Source organism: Heterodontus francisci, chromosome 12 (genome assembly GCF_036365525.1).
Source record: "Heterodontus francisci isolate sHetFra1 chromosome 12, sHetFra1.hap1, whole genome shotgun sequence".
In the NCBI taxonomy this organism is placed as follows: domain Eukaryota; kingdom Metazoa; phylum Chordata; class Chondrichthyes; order Heterodontiformes; family Heterodontidae; genus Heterodontus; species Heterodontus francisci.
The window spans coordinates 25,328,024-25,349,027 of record NC_090382.1 but is presented as its reverse complement, the minus strand read 5'-3'; the positions used below and the strand labels follow the sequence as shown (position 1 = coordinate 25,349,027).

Here is a 21,004-nt window from a genome sequence, read left to right as displayed (position 1 = left end):
ACAAACTCCCTCTGGCAGACTGTCTTCCTTGTCCATCCTGGAGACAATTGATTGCTACGTTATGAAACATTGATTGTTAAGGGACTGCCATACTCGCAATAAAATGCCACAATGACACTTACTGAAGTAAAGAGACATCTCTAAATGCTCATAATATCTTATTATAGGCTGTTTGTAGCATGTCTGTAACCCAGGATGAAAACACAGAATAGAGATTGTTTTACTTCTGGTTCATTTAATTATTGAGAGGACAAGTCATGTTGTAAATCAAACAAGATAACTTAATAGTAGGTTCTGCAAAACCCCAAACCAAGAACCAAAGCAGAATTCAATAATAAATTCACTTCCTACAATAGAGACTGAAGTTGCTTTAATCAGTTTCAATTACAAATAATACAGGCTGCTGTGTGCCAGGAGTGGCAATGTCTGCAATGCCAATTGTAATGTGCAAGCAGTGCAGGGCATTGTGTGGTCTTGCCAGTTGCAGCGTGCCAGCTGTAGAGAGCTGACAATAACGTGCCAGCAGTAGCTTTAGTGTCGCTACATACCACCACTATAAGAAAAGCTGATGCCACTTGTGTTCACAGCAAAGGGTAGAGCAGGGGCAGGAATGGATGTTGCAGGTTCCGGGATTTAGATGTTTCAGTAAGAACAGAGAAGAAGGTAAAAGAGGGGGGGTGTGGCATTGTTAATCAAGGAAAGTATTACAGCGGCAGAAAGGACGTTTGAGGACTCGTCTACTGAGGTAGTATGGGCCGAGGTTAGAAACAGGAGAGGAGAGGTCACCCTGTTGGGAGTTTTCTATAGACCTCCGAATAGTTCCAGAGATGTAGAGGAAAGGATAGCGAAGATGATTCTCGACAGGAGCGAGTGTAACAGGGTAGTTGTTATGGGGGACTTTAACTTTCCAAATATTGACTGGAAATACTATAGTTCGAGTACTTTAGATGGGTCAGTTTTTGTCCAGTGTGTGCAGGAGGGTTTTCTGACACAGTATGTGGACAGGCCAACCAGGGGCGATGCCACATTGGATTTGGTACTGGGTAATGAACCCGGCCAGGTGTTCGATTTAGATGTAGGTGAGCACTTTGGCGATAGTGATCACAATTCGGTTAGGTTTACCTTAGCGATGGGCAGGGACAGGTATATACCGCAGGGCAAGAATTATAGCTGGGGGAAAGGAAATTATGACGCGATTAGGCAAGATTTAGGATGTGTAGGATGGGGAAGGAAACTGCAGGGGATGGGCACAAACGAAATGTGGAGCTTATTCAAGGCGCAGCTAATGCGTGTCCTTGATAAGTATGTACCTGTCAGGCAGGGAGGAAGTTGTCGAGCGAGGGAGCCGTGGTTTACTCAAGAAGTTGAAGCGCTTGTCAAGAGGAAGAGGGCGGCTTATGTTAGGATGAGACGTGAAGGCTCAGTTAGGGCGCTTGAGAGTTACAAGCTAGCCAGGAAGGATCTAAAGGGAGGGCTAAGAAGAGCAAGGAGAGGACACGAGAAGTCATTGGCGGATAGGATCAAAGAAAACCCTAAGGCTTTCTATAGGTATATCAGGAATAAACGAATGATAAGAGTTAGAACAGGGCCAATCAAGGATAGTAGTGGGAAGTTGTGTGCGGAATCAGAGGAGATAGGGGAAGCGTTAAATGAATATTTTTCGTCAGTATTTACAGTAGAAAAAGAAAATGTTGCCGAGGAGATTACTGAGATACAGCCTACTAGGCTAGATGGGATTGAGATTCACAAGGAGGAGGTGTTAGCAATTTTGGAAAGAGTGAAAATAGATAAGTCCCCTGGGCCAGATGGGATTTATCCTAGGATTCTCTGGGAAGCCAGGGAGGAGATTGCAGAGCCGTTGTTGTTGATCTTTATGTCGTCATTGTCGACAGGAGTAGTGCCGGAGGACTGGAGGATAGCAAATGTTGTCCCCTTGTTCAAGAAGGGGAGTAGAGACAGCCCTGGTAATTATAGACCTGTGAGCCTTACTTCGGTTGTGGGTAAAATGTTGGAAAAGGTTATAAGAGACAGGATTTATAATCATCTTGAAAAGAATAAGTTCATTTGCAATAGTCAGCACGGTTTTGTGAAAGGTAGGTCGTGCCTCACAAACCTTATTGAGTTTTTCGAGAAGGTGACCAAACAGGTGGATGAGGGTAAAGCCGTGGATGTGGTGTATATGGATTTCAGTAAGGCGTTTGATAAGGTTCCCCACGGTAGGCTATTGCAGAAAATACGGAAGTATGGGGTTGAAGGTGATTTAGAGCTTTGGATCAGAAATTGGCTAGCTGAAAGAAGACAGAGGGTGGTGGTTGATGGCAAATGTTCATCCTGGAGTTTAGTTACTAGTGGTGTACCGCAAGGTTCTGTTTTGGGGCCACTGCTGTTTGTCATTTTTATAAACGACCTGGATGAGGGTGTAGAAGGGTGGGTTAGTAAATTTGCGGATGACACGAAGGTCGGTGGAGTTGTGGATAGTGTCGAAGGGTGTTGTAGGGTACAGAGGGACATAGATAGGCTGCAGAGCTGGGCTGAGAGATGGCAAATGGAGTTTAATGCGGAGAAGTGTGAGGTGATTCACTTTGGAAGGAGTAACAGGAATGCAGAGTACTGGGCTAATGGGAAGATTCTTGGTAGTGTAGATGAGCAGAGAGATCTTGGTATCCAGGTACATAAATCCCTGAAAGTTGCTACCCAGGTTAATAGGGCTGTTAAGAAGGCATATGGTGTGTTCGCCTTTATTAGTAGGGGGAATCGAGTTTCGGAGCCACGAGGTCATGATGCAGCTGTACAAAACTCTGGTGAGGCCGCACCTTGAGTATTGCGTGCAGTTCTGGTCACCGCATTATAGGAAGGATGTGGAAGCTTTGGAAAGGGTGCAGAGGAGATTTACTAGGATGTTGCCTGGTATGGAAGGAAGGTCTTACGAGGAAAGGCTGAGGGACTTGGGGATGTTTTCGTTAGAGAGAAGGAGGAGGAGAGGTGACTTAATAGAGACATACAAGATAATCAGAGGGTTAGATAGGGTGGATAGTGAGAGTCTTTTTCCTCGGATGAGGATGGCAAACACGAGGGGACATAGCTTTAAGTTGAGGGGTGAAAGATATAGGACAGATGTCAGAGGTAGTTTCTTTACGCAGAGAGTAGTAGGGGCGTGGAACGCCCTGCCTGCAACAGTAGTAGACTCGCCAACTTTAAGGGCATTTAAGTGGTCATTGGATAGACATATGGATGTAAATGGAATAGTGTAGGTCAGATGATCGGCGCAACATCGAGGGCCGAAGGGCCTGTACTGCGCTGTAATATTCTAATTCTAAAATTCTAATTCTAAAGGCCACCGTTAGGGGTAAATCAAGCAGATGCTGACCAGACAAAACTTCCATGCAGAAACCATTCGCTATGAACTGCTTACATTGGGGCCCTCCAGGGCACTCCCACTGTAACAATGCCAGAAGCCCAGGAAATAGGTCTGGCATTTCAGAGTCCCGTCCTTTCCTCTCAAGGTTATGGGCTTTCTTGTTTAAAATGGATGTACATTCATTCACCTCCAACAGGGTCAGCATGTCAGAGAGGAAGAGAGGGCACAGCCAGGAAAGGGGACTCCCAAGCCAGGACTTCCTCATCCCTGCTCAGGCTGGAAGGCCAGAATGCACGGCGAAAGCAAGTGTACCTGACTGTCTACTGACAGAACGGTGGACTACCTTGGGGCTGAGGCCTGGATTCCTGAGCTCTTTAAACATCCTGGCCTGCTTTGGGTCCTTCATAAAGGAAGACAATGGGAACACTTAGTGAGGGGGAGGCAGTGGAGAAAACCAACACATGATTGGACACCCTCCACCAGGACACCCAGCCTCCGCCAACTAGCAGGCACCCAAGTGGCATCCTTAGTATGGAATGGGTGCCTGTCACTGGTGTTATGAGGTGACCTCCTACTAAAGCGCATACTGCTGAGGATTAGCACTGAAAGGTTACCAGTGGCTGCATCCCGGCATTTACACAAATTGTCAACCCCAACATGATTTACAAGAGCCTTTTCTGCCTTTAAGACTCCTTGCTTGCTCACTTATTGCTCCTTCCAGCTCACACACTGGTTGATATTGGACACATTTATACATTCGTACAGGTGATTCCTCAGCCGAAACACTTGGAGTCCATTTTTAAGTTAGTTATGGTTGCCTCAGAGTAGTAATTTAACATTACTGCAGACATATTGTGGTGAGATTTTAACTCATTCAAAACACAGTCACCTGCACAGATTTAAAATCGGGCCTATTAAAATCATAGAGCCTTTCAGTAAAGAAGCAGGCCATTCAGCCTATCAAGTCTGCACTGCTGTTTTTCTCCACTTGAGCTACCTAATCTAGATGCCACTCTCCCACTTGCTCTTTATATCCTTAAATTATTTATCTTTTTCAAGCAATTATCCGAGTCCCTTTTAAAAGAATTTATGGACTCTACTTCAACACCTGTTTGTGGCAGAGAACTCCACACACTAACCATCCTCTGTGTAAAGAATTGTTTTAACTTAATTTGAATTGCTTCCAATGGAATGAACAGCCCAAAACAGGCCATTCAGCTCAACTGATCTATACCAGTGTTTATGCTACACACAACCATCCTCCTACCCTATTTCATCTAATATCACCCCATTCATTTCTCTCTCATGCATTTATCTAGCATCCTGTTAAAGGTATCTGTGATATTCACTTCAACTACTCCATATGCAAGTGAGGTCCCACATTCTTAACAACTCTCTGTGACTACCTTAAATTTATTGCACTCCCTCCCTAGTATTTGTCTAGCCAGAGGAAACAGTCTTATTTACCTCATCAGAGCCCTTCAGAATACCTCATAACCTTCACAGCTCTATTAAAGAGAGACTCCACCTCCTCAAGCGTCTCATGATATCGGTCACCCCTCATCTTCAGTTGCATCGTGGGGAGCCAACATTTCACCTTTTCCATTGCGTTTATGCTCTTCTTACAATGGACTGCCTAAAACTTTACACAATCTCCAAATGCAGCCAAAGGGATTGTACCTTGTATTCAGTAATACACCTCTTCCCAGATAGTGCCTCCATTTTATATTGTACCAGTATCCTGCATTATCATTCGTACTTTAGTCTGTGTTCTGTACTGTACCCCCACCTTCTACATCCTAGGCAATATTCAGTACTGCATTTGATGATATTACTGTACCCTACATTCTATACTGCAATGCGTCCTGTAACCTATACTGTATATCACTTTCTATACTCGAGCTTTTATTCTGTACTGCATCCTATACTACATATCACACAAATATACTCACTCATTTTTCTGGATCTCTAGAATAAGATCACTTCCTTCAGCTGTGACTTGGATCTCCGCCCAGGCTGGGTGCTGAATGTACAGGGAGGACAGATGGGGGAAGAAAATGAGAAAAATAAATATCAGATGTAGCTTATTCAGTTGTAGTTATCCACTTTTTAAAGATTCATTTGCTCTGATGCTTCTAGGCATTGAGTGAAGTTGAGAATTCCTTGGTTGTGCTGTCCCCTGATTATCAGTCTGCTCACAGCATGAGATGACAGTGCAATGTGTCGGGGGGGAAAAGGGATGGAAGAGCATCTTGCAAAATTCTTTTTGGGAAATAGACAAATGCAGCTATCCAACAATATCAATTCAAGCAGCAGTTGAGAGAAGCTGTCTTTGAACATTCACACATGGAGCACTCCAGGTTTCAAGTGTAGTTGATGCAACAAAAGAACAAAGAACAAACAACAGTACAGCACAGGAACAGGCCATTCGGCCCTCCAAGCCTGCGCCGATCTTGATGCCTGCCGAAACTAACACCTTCTGCACTTCCGGGGCCCATATCCCTCTATTCCCTTCCTATTCATATATTTGTCAAGATGTCTCTTAAACGTCGCTATCGTATCTGCTTCCACCACCTCCCCTGGCAGCAAGTTCCAGGCACTCACCACCCTCTGTAAAAAAAAACTTGCCTTGCACATCCCCTCTAAACTTTGCCCCTCACACCTTAAACCTATGTCCCCTAGTAACTGACTCTTCCACCATGGGAAAAAAGCTTCTGACTATCCACTCTATCCATGCCACTCATAACTTTGTAAACCTCTATCATGTCGCCCCTCCACCTCCGTCGTTCCAGTGAAAACAATCCAAGTTTTTCCAACCTCTCCTCATAGCTAATGCCCTCCAGACCAGGCAACATCCTGATAAACCTCTTCTGTACCCTCTCCAAAGCCTCCACGTCCTTCTGGTAGTGTGGCGACCAGAATTGCACGCAATATTCTAAGTGTGGCCTAACTAAGGTTCTGTACAGCTGCAACATGACTTGCCAATTTTTATACTCTATGCCCCGACCGATGAAGGCAAGCATGCCGTATGCCTTCTTGACTACCTTATCCACCTGCGTTGCCACTTTCAGTGACCTGTGGACCTGTACACCCAGATCTCTCTGCCTGTCAATACTCCTAAGGGTTCTGCCATTTACTGTATACTTCCCACCTGCATTAGACCTTCCAAAATGCATTACCTCACATTTGTCCAGATTAAACTCCATCTGCCATTTCTCCGCCCAAGTCTCCAACCGATCTATATCCTGCTGTATCCTCTGACAATCCTCATCATTATCCGCAACTCCACCAACCTTTGTGTCGTCCGCAAACTTACTAATCAGACCAGCTACATTTTCCTCCAAATCATTTATATATACTACAAACAGCAAAGGTCCCAGCACTGATCCCTGCGGAACACCACTAGTCACATCTCTCCATTCAGAAAAACACCCATCCACTGTTACCCTCTGTCTTCTGTGACTGAGCCAGTTCTGTATCCATCTTGCCAGCTCACCTCTGATCCCGTGTGACTTCACCTTTTGCACCAGTCTGGCATGCGGGACCTTGTCAAAGGCTTTACTAAAGTCCATATAGACAACATCCACCGCCCTTCCCTCATCAATCATCTTCGTCACTTCCTCAAAAAACTCAATCAAATTAGTAAGACACGACACGGCCTCCCCTTCACAAAACCATGCTGTCTCTCGCTAATAAGTTTGTTTGTTTCCAAATGGGAGTAAATCCTGTCCCGAAGAATCCTCTCTAATAGTTTCCCTACCACTGACGTAAGGCTCACCGGCCTGTAATTTCCTGGATTATCCTTACCAATGTGAACAGGTCTCAGTGAACCCTCCTCTGTCGGCTGTGAGAAGATGTAAACAATTCAGATGAACCTGGGTGCAGTGTGTGATGGGACAATCCATGCAGTCTAACACTTGTCAATAAGCAAAGAAGCTGCATTTAGATGGTGCCTTTCACAACCCCAGACATCCCACTTCAGAGCCAACTATTAGAAGTGTGGTCACCATTCTAAGGGAAAGAAATGTAACAGCCAATACATGCACATCAAGATCCCACAAACAGCAAAGAGATACATCACCAGGTAATCCATTTCATCAATGGCAATTGAAGGATGGCTATTGCGCAGGGCACTGGGTAGAACACCCTAGCTCATCTTAGAACAGTGCCATGGGATCTTTTATATCCACCTAAGAGGGCAGACAGGGCCTCAATTGAACACCTCATCCAAAATATAGCACTGAAGTGTCAGCCTTGATTACGTGCTCAACTCTCTTAAATCCACAACCTTCTAGCTGAGGTGAGAATGCTACCGCTGATGAAAGAGCGACCTAATTAAAAAGTCTAATACAATGCAGAGCTACGAATAGCAAGTGTACTCCTGGTAAGTTACTGATCAGCACAAATCAGGAAGGCCCTGAGTGTGACTCCTGGCTTGTGATGTCAGCTGGTTCAATCAGTAGGTTTGCTACAAATGGCCAGGCCTCCCATGCGTGATTATTATCCTGTGACCTCTATTGGAAACGGGCTGTGTTTGGACATTTTGTAAGGTGCAGTAGCTGATTATCAAGTTAATATGCTATACCTGGTTACAAGGTTAACATTCACTAACTTAGATATCAGGCTCACACACGATAACTGATTGTCTTAGTAATGCAAAGTAGCTGGCTATCTGGTTAGGCTGTAGCTGGTTTAAGGTTATCAAGATTCACCTGGTTATCAGGTCACCCCCAATGACTAATGACATGATTATCACAATGTGCTGGTTATCTCAGCTGCAATGTACCCATAATCAAACAGCTTTGCTAACGTTTACTGTTGAGACTTGTAGATGAAGAATGACACTGGGGTAAGGTACCGCAAGTACCTCTGACCTGGGGAGTGAGTGATGATCATGATTCTGACCTCACCTGATACCCTCACACACACAGACTTTTCAGTAGAGCCTGAACATTGGTGGCGTCAGCCATGACTCAGTTGATAACATCTCACCTCTGAGTAGATAGTTCATGGGTTCTAGTCCCACTCCAGGGATCTGAGTATGCAATCCAGGCTGACATTTCAGTGCAGGACTAAGGAGTGCTGCAGTGTGAGAGGTGCTGTCTTTTGGACAAAACATTGCTTGCCCTTTCAGGTGGATATAAAAGATCCATTTTGAAGAAGAGCAGAGAGGTTCTCCCTGGTAACCTGGCCAATATCCCTCAACCAATATCACTAAAACAGATTATCTGGTCATTATCACATTGTGGGATCTTGCTGCATGCAAATTGGCAGCTCTGTTTCTTTAATTTCAGCATGATTACATTTCAAAAAATACTTCATTGACTGTAAAGCACTTTGGAATGTCCTGAGGTCATGAAAGGTGCTATATAAATGCAAGTGCTTTCTATTTTTTGGGCTGCATTTGCTGACAATGCTACCACTAGGTGGTGCTGCAGTGGCACATGCACAAATGCAGCATGTGCCACTAAAACGTCACAGTCTGCAACTTCAGGCAGTTGCCAGGACTAAAGATGGCGCTGCTCAAATAATCATACGAAGGCAACCTAACCTAAACACATGGCAGCACACAATGGCGGGAGGGAGAGTGCAAGCAGGCCGGGGATGGGGTGGGGGAGCGGAGCGGGACAGGGACGGGGGGGGGAGCGGAGCAGGCCGGGGACAGGAGGGGGGAGCGGAGCGGGCCGGGAATGGGAGGGGGAGCGCATGGAGCAGGGATTGGGGGGAACGGAGCGGCCGGAGAGAGCAGCGAGGGTGGGAGCGGAGAGGCCGAAAGAGCGAAGTGGCCAGAGAGAACAGCGAGGAGGGGAGCACAGCGGCTGAAGCAGCGGAGCGGCCGGAGAGAGCAGCAACCGGGGGGGAGCAGAGCTTGAAGCATGGGTGAATACCCGTTGGCGTTGCATTGCTGTACGTGTAAAGCGCATGTGCAGAGGCCGACCAGGCGCGTTGCCCGAAGGTGCACACGTCACGCGATGACGTCATCAGCGCATGCGCTAACCAGTCCTGGCAAGTCGGAACGCAGCGAACGCACAGAGAGCAGGAGCCCTTCTGCGCATGTGCGCACCTTGGCGTAGCCTGATGACGTCAGGGGCCGGCTGCGTTGTCAGGAATCACTTTGTTTTTTTTATTTCTTTTCTATTTTTCTCCTCCCTAAACTACTGACACAAGTCCAATTGTACTCCAGCTACTGCTGCCCCAGGTGAGGTCTGTTAAGTCAGCACAGAGCAGGGAGGGAACCTGGGACCTACCTTTCTTTAATTCATTCATGGGATGTGGCCGTCACTGGCTAGGCCAGCATTTATTGCCCATCCCTAATTGCCCTTGAGAAGGTGGTGGTGAGCTGCCTTCTTGAACCGCTGCAGTCCATTTGGGTAGGTACACCCACAGTGCTGTTAGGAAGGGAGTTCCAGGATTTTGACCCAGCGTCACTGAAGGAACGGCGATATAGTTGCAAGTCAGGATGGTGTGTAACTTGGAGGGGAACTAGCAGGTGGTGGTGTTCCAATGCATTTGCTGATCTGGTCATTCTAGTTGGTGGAGGTCACGGGTTTGGAAGGTGCTGTCTAAGGAGCCTTGGTGCATTGCTGCAGTGTATCTTGTAGATGGTACACACTGCTGCCACTGTGCGTCGGTGGTGGAGGGAGTGAATGTTTGAGGATGGGGTTCCAATCAAGTGGGATGCTATGTCCTAGATGGTGCCAAGCTTCTTGAGTGTTGTTGGAGCTGCACCCATCCAGGCAAGTGGAGAGTATTCCATCACACTCCTGACTTGTGCCTTGTAGATGGTGGACAGGCTTTGGGGAGTCAGGGGATGAGTTATTCGCCTCAGGATTCCTAGCCTCTGACCTGCTGTTGTAGCCACAGTATTTATATGGCTACTCCAGTTCATTTTCTGGTCAATGGTAGCCCCTACGATGTTGATAGTGGGTGATTCAGTGATGGTAATGCCATTGACTGTCAAGGGGAGATGGTTAAATTCTTTCTTGTTGGAGATGGTCATTGCCTGGCACTTGTGTGGCGCGAATGTTACTTGCCACTTATCAGCCCAAGCCTGGATATTGCCCAGGTCTTGCTGCATTTCTACACGGACTGCTTCAGTATCTGAGGGGTCGCGAATGGAGCTGAACATTGTGCAATCATCAGTGAACATCCCCACTTCTGACCTTATGATTGAAGGAAGGTCATTGATGAAGCAGCTGAAGATGGTTGGGCCTAGGTCACTACCTTGAGGAACTCCTGCAGTGATGTCCTGGAGCTCAGATGATTGACCTCCAACAACTACAGCCATCTTCCTTTGCGTTCGGTATGACTCTAACCAGCAGAGAGTTTTCCCCCTGATTCCCATTGATTCCAGCTTTGCTAGGGCTGTTTGATGCCATACTCGGTCAAATGCTGCCTTGATGTCAAGGGCAGTCACTCTCACCTCACCTCTGGAGTTCAGCTCTTTTGTCCATGTTTGAACCAAGGCTGTGATGAGGTCAGGAGCGGACTGGCCCTGGCAGAACACAAACTGAGTGTCACTGAACAGGTTATTGCTGAGCAAGTGCAGCTTGAGGCACTGTTGATGACACCTTCCATCACTTTACTGATGATTGAGAGTTGACTGATGGGGCGGTAATTGGCTGGGTTGGACTTGTCCTGCTTTTTGTATACAGGGTATACCTGGGCAATTTTCCACATTGCTGGGCAGATGCCAGTGTTGTAGCTGTACTGGAACAGCTTGGCTAAGGGCACGGCAAGTTCTGGAGCGCAGGTCTTCAGTACTATTGCCGGAATGTTGACAGGGCCCATAGCCTTTGCCGTATCCAGTGCCTTCAGTCATTTCTTGATATCTAGCGGAGTGAATCGAATTGGCTGAAGTCTGGCATCTGTGATGCTGGGTCCTTCAAGAGGAGGCCGAGATGGATCATCAACTTGGCACTTCTGGCCGAAGGTTGTTGCAAATGCTTCAGCCTTATCTTATCTTTCGCACTGATGTGCTGGGCTCCCCCATCATTGAGGATGGGGATATTTGTGGAGCCACCTCCTCCAGTTAGTTGTTTAATTGTCCACCACCATTCACGGCTGGATGTGGCAGGACTGCAGAGCTTAGATCTGATCCATTGATTATGGGATTGCTTAGCTCTGTCCATTGCATGCTGCTTACGCAGTTTGGCACGCAGATAGTCCTGTGTTGTAGCTTCATCAGGTTGACACCTCATTTTGAGGTATGCCTGGTGCTGCTCCTGGCATGCCCTCCTGCACTCTTCATTGAACCAGGGTTGATGGTAATGGTAGAATGGGGGATATTCCGGGCCATGAGGTTACAGATTGTGGTTGAGTACAATTCTGCTGCTGATGATAGTCCACAGCGCCTCATGGATCCCCGATTTTGCATTGCTAGATCTGTTCGAAATCTATCCCATTTAGCACACTGATAGTGCCATACAACACGATGGATGGTATCTTCAATGTGAAGGTGGGACTTCATCTCCACAAGGACTGTGCGGTGATCACTCCTCCCAATACTGTCATGGACAGATGCACCTACGGCAGGCAGACTGGTGAAGACGAGGTCAAGTACGTTTTTCCCTCACCACCTGCCGCAGACCCAGTCTAGCATCTATGTCCTTTAGGGCTCGGACAGTAGTGGTGCTACCGAGTCACTCTTGGTGATGGACATTGAAGTCACCCACCCAGAGTACATTCTGCGCCCTTGCCACCCTCAGTGCTTCCTCCAAGTGGTGTTCAACAGGGAGGTGTACTGACTCATCAGCTGAGGGAGGGCAGTCGGTGATAATCAGCAGGAGGTTTCCTTGCCCATGTTTGACCTGATGCCATGAGACTTCATGGGATCCGGAGTCAATGTTGACGACTCCCAGGGCAACTCCCTCCCGACTGTATACCACTGTCCCACCACCTCTGCTGGGGGGGTGACAGGACATACCCAGGGATGGTGATGGTGGTGTCTGAGACATTGTCTGTAAGGTATGATTCCATGAGTATCACTATGTCAGGCTGTTGCTTGACTAGTCTGTGGGACAGCTCTCCTAACTTTGGGAAAAGCCCCCAGATGTTAGTAAGGAGGACTTTGCAGGGTCAACAGGGCTGCGTTTGTCGTTGTCATTTCCAGTGCCTCGGTTGATGCCGGGTGGTCCGTCTGGTTTCATTCCTTTTTATTGGCTTCGTAGCAGTTAGATACAACTGAGTAGCTTGCTAGGCCATTTCAAAGGGCATGTAAGAGTCAACCATATTGCTGTGGGTCTGGAGTCACCTGTAGGGCAGGCCAGGTAAGAACAGCAAATTTCCTTCCCTAAAAGACATTAGTGAACTAGCTGGCACGTTTTACAACAATCAACAATGGTTTCCTTCGATGAGACTAGCTTTTAATTCCAGATTTATTAATTGAATTCAAATTCCACCTTCTGCTGTGGTGGGATTTGAACCCATGTCCCCAGAGCAATACCCTGGGTCTCTGGGTTTCTAGTCCAGTGACAATACCATTATGCCACCGCCTCCCCTATATAACCTGGGTTATATGTAAGTGTCACAGAGCAGGGTGGCTGTAATCACCCAAGCAACAGGGCAGCTCGACATGATGGGCTGCATAACCAGCCAAGGGCACTGCCAGGATTTAATGAGGAGACAGTGACCCTGCCCACCAGCTGGAAAGTCGGAGGTGAGCCTGCATCTGCTGGCCCTGAAAGCCACAGCACTATTTTGCATGTCTCAGACAATTAATTGCCTGGGGTTGTAACTTCTGCCCCTCTGAGGCAGGATGTCCCACCTCCAAGCACTGCCAGCCAATCAGAGTGCTAGCAACTCCTCAGTCCCAGCAGTGCCACTGGGAGTGGTGGCCACTACTGGGACAGCAGCAGGCTCTGAACCCAGCCAGTGATGGAGGCCGGAGAAGAAGGTAAGTGGGGTCGGGACTCACCGGGGCCAAATCAGCAGGCCCTGGCGAGGGGGAGGGGGTTCAATTGTGAAGGCACGGTTTCGTCTTCCAGCAGAGCAGCTTGTGCCACTGCAGGGGCCCTCTGTGGGGCACAGGGTGCCCATTCAGAAAGGACCCTCCCTCCAGCCTGCAAGGAGGCCACAGGTTATACTGGGAAGCCTCCCCAGGTGGCGAAGTGCCCATCCATCATTGGTAAAACACCAGTAGTGGTGGAAAGAGGCTCTTAAGTGGCCATTGTGGGCCTCAATTGGCCTAATGATGGGCAGGCTATCCACCACCTCCCCTGTCGCGAATAAAATACCAGCGGTGGCAGGTAGGCAACATGCATGGCACCCTGCCATCCCATCCGATTTTACGCCTCCATCCATGCCCCTCTGCTCCAAGAGGAGGCATTAAATTCTGGCCCACAAGTCGGTCAGAGAGAGCAAGTTTTAGAGCAGATGCTTGCTTTCTGCAGGATGTAATGTAACTGTTGTTTTGTAACATAGAGTCATTATCTTGTCTTTAATAAAAATTACAAGAACAACATTAAAATGTTAGAAGGTTGCTCAGGAAAGAGGAAGCACACTTGGTGACGGAAGACCCTGTGAAAACATGGTACAGGAACCTGGGCAGGGTGGAGGGGCTGAGTGGGTTCAAGCATTCGTCTTGGCCTGCTGCCCCCAGCCCCATCCCATCCCGTCAGTATTTAACCTTAGCCCTGATGATCCGTCTGCCTGACTTTTTTTCAGAGTTTCCTGTTGGGTTACCACAACACATTAACTGATTTCCATCTTAGTATACCATACACAAGTTAATCAGTTAGTGTACTGTATCGGGCCAACACACTAACTGATTTCCAAAATGCAACTGGTTACCCGTTCATATAGTGTACCTGGTTAGTGGATCAGCATTCATTAACTGGTAATTAGATTAACACACTGAAACTGATTATCATAGCAATAGCTGGCTTTCTGGTTATCAAGCTTCAGCTAGTTATCAGGTTGACAGTCTACCTACCTGATTAATGACCTGATTATTGCAATGCATTGGCTATCTGGTTAGTTTGCTGTACCTGGTTATGAGATAGAAAATGTTCAGATGTTCCTGAGTTGAGCCACCGGGGTACTGTTGTTTCATACTTTATGATGTGATCGTACTTTCGAGACTCTGGGTTCAGCTCGCTGCTTCTCCCTGGGCAGAAAAAAACAATTAAGCGAATTGATAGATAATGGGTCGAGTTCTGAGTGGTTGGCAGTAATTGGTTTTCTGTCCAGTCCTTTATTTTTTGTCCCCCGAGCCATGCTCTCCGAAGGAAGGTGACTCATGCTGGTTATGATTGGTTGTCACTGATACAATCTGTTCCTCCTTAACTAAGTAACTGGGATTGAACGCTGGCAGCCTAGTCAGTCCTGGGAAGGAACATCTCCTTCACCATCTCCTTATACACGCACACACACGATAAACACTGGCATAGACCTGTAGGGCTGAATACCCTGTTTTAGTACTCGATATGGTTACTACACTCAAATCACCGTCATTAGTCCTTCAGTGGATGTCATTGTGCAGCAATCATAAAAAGCTCATCAGCAAAATGAGCTGACCCCAAATGGAAGTAAATTAAACCCATTAACATCACTCTATAGGCTATCACAGTAATGGGTGTGCTGGAGCCAGTTCAAAGCTGTGCTCTCAAGGCAGGGACTCAATGACAGTTAGAAACTGGTTGAGTTTAACGTCACTGTCTAGTCATCCCGAGCAGCTCCGTAACGCAAGGGGGACTTCGTGTTCTATGGGCTGTTCCCAGGGATGCACACCGAGACAAATATCGACTGCTGCTGGAAGACCATCAACTCGGTGAAAGACACTCATTGGTCTTTCAGAAACTTGCTGGTCTTCCAGTGCAACGAGCTGTCAATGACCAAGTGTTGCAGACTGGCACATTCCAAGGTCTAGGACTACGTGCTGAGGGACGCTTGGGGTGAAACCTGGGGGCAGCCACCACAAAGCCTCAATGGGGAAAGGCCATTGCCTAAGGCCCTCCCACCACACTGTACCAAGGGGCTGGAACCCATGTAAAACCCCTCAGGCTGTATGCACCAGAGAATGTTTGACATGAAAAGTTCATGTACATTGTAAATATAACCCGTAATGACAAGTGTAATGAGGCAGCTCATGTACTGCATTGAAAGAAACTAATCTGTATTGCACTTCATGTAATGTTAAATTTGTACTGTTTTGTAATGTACTTCTACAAATTTTATGAATAAAGCATGTTTTTGGAGAAAAAAAATCACTATCTAATCATCACACCTATGAATCTATTACCCTCAGTTTGCTCATCCTGCACCATCTATCAATCATTTTTCTTTTAGATTCCCATCTGATTTTCTCCCCTTACTTCTCCTCTCCAAAAGAAGCTGACTTGTACTGGTAAAAGGTGGAAAAGGCAATCTTTCTAAAGGGCCATTCCTCATGTGTAAGGTCAGGCAGTGAGAATCGACTGGCTATTCTAACATGGGTTCCGTCACAATCAAGGTCAACTCATTCCTGCAAAACTAGCAAGAGCTGACCAACATGTTTTTAAAAAGCTGTCTCTGCAAATACAGCCTTATATAAAAGTCAATAACACAATTTCAGTTAAACTGAAAATTTTGAATGTGTGGAGTTACATAGAATCTACAGCAAGAAATGGGCCATTCAGCCCAAATGATCTATGTATCTGTTTATGCTCCACATAAGCCTCTTCACATCCTGCTTCATGTAACCCTATCAGCATAACCTTCAATTCCTTTTTTCCCTCATTTGCTTATCTAGCTGCCACTTAAGTACATACAGAAAGGTAATAAGGTGGAGAGATTTGGAAAAGAGCTCCTGAGTATAGCTGTTGAGACTTCAATACAACACTACAAGGTTCAATTCCTTTCACTGGGGATGTATCCCAGATTAAACATGTTGATATCGGAGCTAAAACAGTTTACAACATGGACACAACTCACAATGTAACACAGGCTTCATCAACACATCTGTCCATATCCCAGATGCCATGGGGATAACTCGAATCGAGGGTACACTAATCTAAATATTTTATGTTCAAGAAATGAGGGGACAAGTAAAGTAAATGGACTAGAGAAGGATGTTCAACAGCACTTCAGCAGAGAATAAGTGGAATGCCTTTAATGGAATAATGCTGAACATGCAGCCTAAATACATAATTAAGAATTAACAGGTTCAGAGTGAACTAATGTAACTTTAAATGGATTAACAAACAAATAAAAAGTAAAATAAAAGGAAAAGTGATGTCTCAGAAATTCTTCAAGGAGATAAAGAGATGATGTTCACTGGGATGAATAGAAAGAAGATGCAGAAATAAAAGCATGATCAAAAGAGTATAGATAGACTTATGGAAAAAAGTATTGCCACAGAGGCAAAAACATAACAGTAAAAAATCTTTCAGTGCTTCACGAGTAAGAATGCAGTCAGTGAAGAGGTGAGATCCACAAAAAATGCAAATGGTCTCAAAGTTGATACGAGTACAAAATAATAAACATCCTGAATGATTACTTCCTCCAGGTATTCAGAAGGGAAGATATGACAAACATGAGCTTCCCAAACAAGATTAACCCAAGTACAATCGGTAATGGGATAAATGGGATGCAGCCCTAGAAGGGCTAAATGGGATCAAAATAAATGCGTCCCCAGGTGCATTTATCCCAAAGTGTTGAGAGACATCGGGGCATTAATAATCGTTTTGACACTGGGGGCAAACCAATAGATTGGAAATAGGCTATTCAAAGAAAGGGTAAAGAAACAAATCCAGGCAACTACAGCCTTATTAGTCTTATTTCAATTCCATATAAAATATCAGATGAAAACTTGAGAAATATCTGGGTAACAACCTAGAAAGCACAGCCGGTAACATCGCATTCAGGAGGTAATGATCCCACCTGACTCTACTTGACCAACCTCCTCAACCTCTTTGAGGAAGTGACAACTCAAGTGGACATTGGAAGGACCTGCAATGGGACTTCCCAAAGACATTTGATAAATTTCTACATGCATGTAGCATGTAAAGCTTGGCATTCAACTGAAAGCTGTGAGGATTCAGGGTAAACCTTGGATAAGAAATAAGCTGAAGGGCAGAAGAGCAGGTAGTTGGTAGAGAAGATATGTCAGAATTGTGGGGGGCGGAGTGGGGGGAGGAAGTGTGCTGAGTACAGTACCCTGGGTCAGTGTTGGGACCACTACAGTTTTAAATTTACATCAATCTTGGATTCAAAAACTGAATGCAAAGTGGACAAATTTCCAGATGATACAAAACTAGCAAAAGAAAGACTTGCATTTCTAAGGTGTCTTTTATGACCTCAGGATGTCCCAAACTGCTTTACAGCCAATGAAGTACTGTTCAAGTGCAGACACTGTTGCATTGTAGGAAATGCAACAGTTAATTTGCACACAAGCTCCCACAAACAGCGTTGTGATGATAGCCAGGTCATCTGTGCTAGTGCTGTTGGTTGAGGGTTAAATATTGGAGAGAACACCAGGGAAATGGTGCTATGGGCTCTTTTAAGAGGTGCTGTACAATCAGACAAACAGTTCAGAAATTACATAATGAGTTGGGCAAGATATGCAAATTGGGCATAGAAAGTGAGAGGTTTGAGAAGTGACATGATTACTATTTTTAGGATTCTAAGGGACTGGATAATGTAGACGTTGACAAGCTATTTCACCTTGTCCAGAACAGTAGAACCAGAGGACAGCCTGTGCTTGAATGGGATAAATCTGTGGAAACAATGGGCACGATTTTCCCATGGGCTTCAGGACCCTGACGTCGGGACGAAATGGGGGCCTCGAGCCTGCACCTCCTGGCAGCAGGACCAGATCGGCTATTTTCCCTGAGGCAGCCTCTTAATTGGCCGCTCCCTGGCTCACCATCCAATTAAGGACAGCGGGCGGGATGTAGATGCTGCTGGTTCAGAGAGCCGGCAACTCCAGACCCTCAGTAACACCACTGGGAGAAGTGGGCGCTGCTGTGGCAGCTTGGAGAACACGAGATGGACAGGTAAGTTGAAAATTTAAAATTAGAGAGGCCAAGCAGGAAAGCCACTCCTGCAGCTCCAAGGCCCTCCAGGCTGCTGGTGGGCTCACTTAATGACCCCTAATTGGGGCCTTTAATATGTAAATCGGCTGCCCGCCTCCATAGAGCAGGCAGCTGATCCACACCCGGGCCTGTGTCCTGCCTGCCGCTGAGGAAACTTCCCCAGTGGCCGGACAGCATCATGCAGCAGTCCCAATATGGCTCCCCACTAATTTACCAGCTCCCCCCACCTCCATTCCCATCACCCAGGGGCTGGTAAAATAGAACCCAATAGTTCAGTGAGCGAGTGGTCAATCTGTTGCACAGGCTCCCCAGGGAGAAGGTGGAAGCAGTTAGTCTTTCTTCTTTTTTCTTTTGGGCCTCCTTATCTCGAGAGACAATGGATACGCGCCTGGAGGTGGTCAGTGGTTTGTGAAGCAGCGCCTGGAGTGGCTATAAAGGCCAATTCTGGAGTGACAGGCTCTTCCACAGGTGCTGCAGAGAAATTTGTTTGTTGGGGCTGTTGCACAGTTGGCTCTCCCCTTTCGCCTCTGTCTTTTTTCCTGCCAACTACAGTTAGTAAATTAGATAGATTCATTTCAGACAATAATGTTTTGGGATACAGTATATGACTAATTTGAGACATGACATGTGGTAAGAGCAGCAAGTTTGGGAGGAAAAGGGTGACTTTGCACCTATGATTTGCAAAGGTCCTCAGCACTGTGGTTTTCCTCACTTCATGCCGAGGTCTGTTGCAGACTAATTGATGGAGGTTGATTGCTGTGATTAGTCAACAATTCCATTATCACAGTATCACATGACTACCGGGATGGTAAAAAGCTAACTAGATGAACCTTGGTTTTTTTTCTGTCGACAAATTTCCATGCTTCTATGCAAATAGGCAGAACAATGGCAGGTGACATTTAATGTAGACAAGAGTAAAGTGCTACACATAAGGAAAAATAAGACAACGCACGTACTTCATGAATGGTGTTAAAATATCTAAGGATGAATTTGAAAAAGACTTGGAGAAATGTAGACAAAACCTTATAATCATTTAAGAAACAAATTGACAGGGGTAAGGAGCTGCAGGGGTGTTCTGAGTGGATGAACTGAGATGGGCCGAATGGCCTTCCTTATGCAATGCTATCTTGTCAATTAAACAATGTTTAGTTTAGTGATACAGCACTGAAACAGGACCTTCGGCCCACCGAGTCTGTGCCGACCATCAACCACCCATTTATACTAATCCTACACTAATCCCATATTCCTACCACATCCCCACCTGTCCCTATATTTCCCTACCACCTACCTATACTAGGGGCAATTTATAATCGCCAATTAACCTATCAACCTGCAAGTCTTTGGCATGTGGGAGGAAACCGGAGCACCCGGAGGAAACCCACGCAGACACAGGGAGAACTTGCAAACTCCACACAGGCAGTACCCAGAATTGAACCCGGGTCGCTGGAGCTGTGAGACTGCGGTGCTAACCACTGCACTATAATAGCTTGAGGAGTGATAGTGAACAGTCAATGTCATCAAAATAAAATCTTAGAACAGGTCACACCCAAACATGAACCTGTCATTTTCTCTTTTAGATGCTGCTCATCCTGCCACATATTTAAAAAAATGCAAAGGTCCAAATTACTGTTGGTGATAATAGCAAATGCAAACTTAATTTATTGGTATAATATTGCCCGGTATGCGACTCTAACAGAGGTGTTATCTCACTTTAATAAATGGGTTTTAACACCCCTAGCAAAAGTGTGGGCAAAGGCCTTAGCTGTGCATTAATCATTGTCCCCAATTATCAGCAACACCAATTTCTAGCCTATGTGACAGAAATCAATCTTGCCAAATGAGACATATTAATTTTGTCATAGGAAACATTATTTTTGAACTATTACTGGACTTGAAATAATTTGTTTAAAAAGACCACAGAACAGTGGCTGAAAACATGGCTGCACATTTGCATCCTAAAAGACAGTTGCATGAAGAAGACAATAGCAGCAACTCCCTGATTCAATTAGCCAGATGGGTTTTGTCAATAGTGATGATCAAGAGACATTGAGAGTTATTGAGCCAGCATTCCACCCCCCTCACCCACAGGCGAGGTTGCTCCACACAAGGAGCTAGTCACATGACTAACCTGCTGGCCAACCTGGGGTTTTTTGAATTGTGCCTGACACAGAACAGTTTGGGAAGTGACTGTAACTGAACTTCAAGAATAGAGCATCTCTCTCTCTCACGCAAAGTTCCAGGGACCCACGGAAGTAATTTAAGCTTCAAGACAGAAGAACAGCGAAACAAGTTTGAAAGTGTGCACTGGGCCCCAACGAGAACTGCACGACTTAACTTCAATCAAAGACTTTACATCCAACTCAAAATCAGTAACTGAATTTCCATCTACTACTTCAAACCTTCCCCCCACCTCACTTGAATTCTTTCTCCTCCTCTGTCTCTATTTGTGTGTGTGTTTATCGCGTATGCATGCTAGCGTGGTCACGTCACGTACTCTTAATAGTTCTAACTGAGTTGGAGTTTTAAGATTAATAAATTTATACCTTTCTTATTTAAATCTTAGAAAACCTGTCTGGTTGATTTCTTTGCAATTACAATTTAGAGAGCAGTGAGTAGGACTCACTGAGGGGAA

General features: G+C 45.9%; 1 protein-coding gene across 3 annotated transcripts in view; it reads right to left on the bottom strand.

Moving 5' to 3' along the window:
• adam19b (ADAM metallopeptidase domain 19b) overlaps window positions 1–21,004 on the bottom strand; it is a 179,219-nt gene that overhangs the window by 138,732 nt on the left and 19,483 nt on the right. For all 3 annotated transcript variants that reach the window (XM_068043213.1, XM_068043214.1, XM_068043215.1), the window contains exons 2-3: window positions 14,347–14,465; window positions 5,311–5,381 (exon numbers count right to left, since the gene is read on the bottom strand). In XM_068043213.1, coding sequence (XP_067899314.1) covers window positions 5,311–5,381; window positions 14,347–14,465 — 190 coding nt within the window. The remainder of the gene's footprint in view (window positions 1–5,310; window positions 5,382–14,346; window positions 14,466–21,004) is intronic.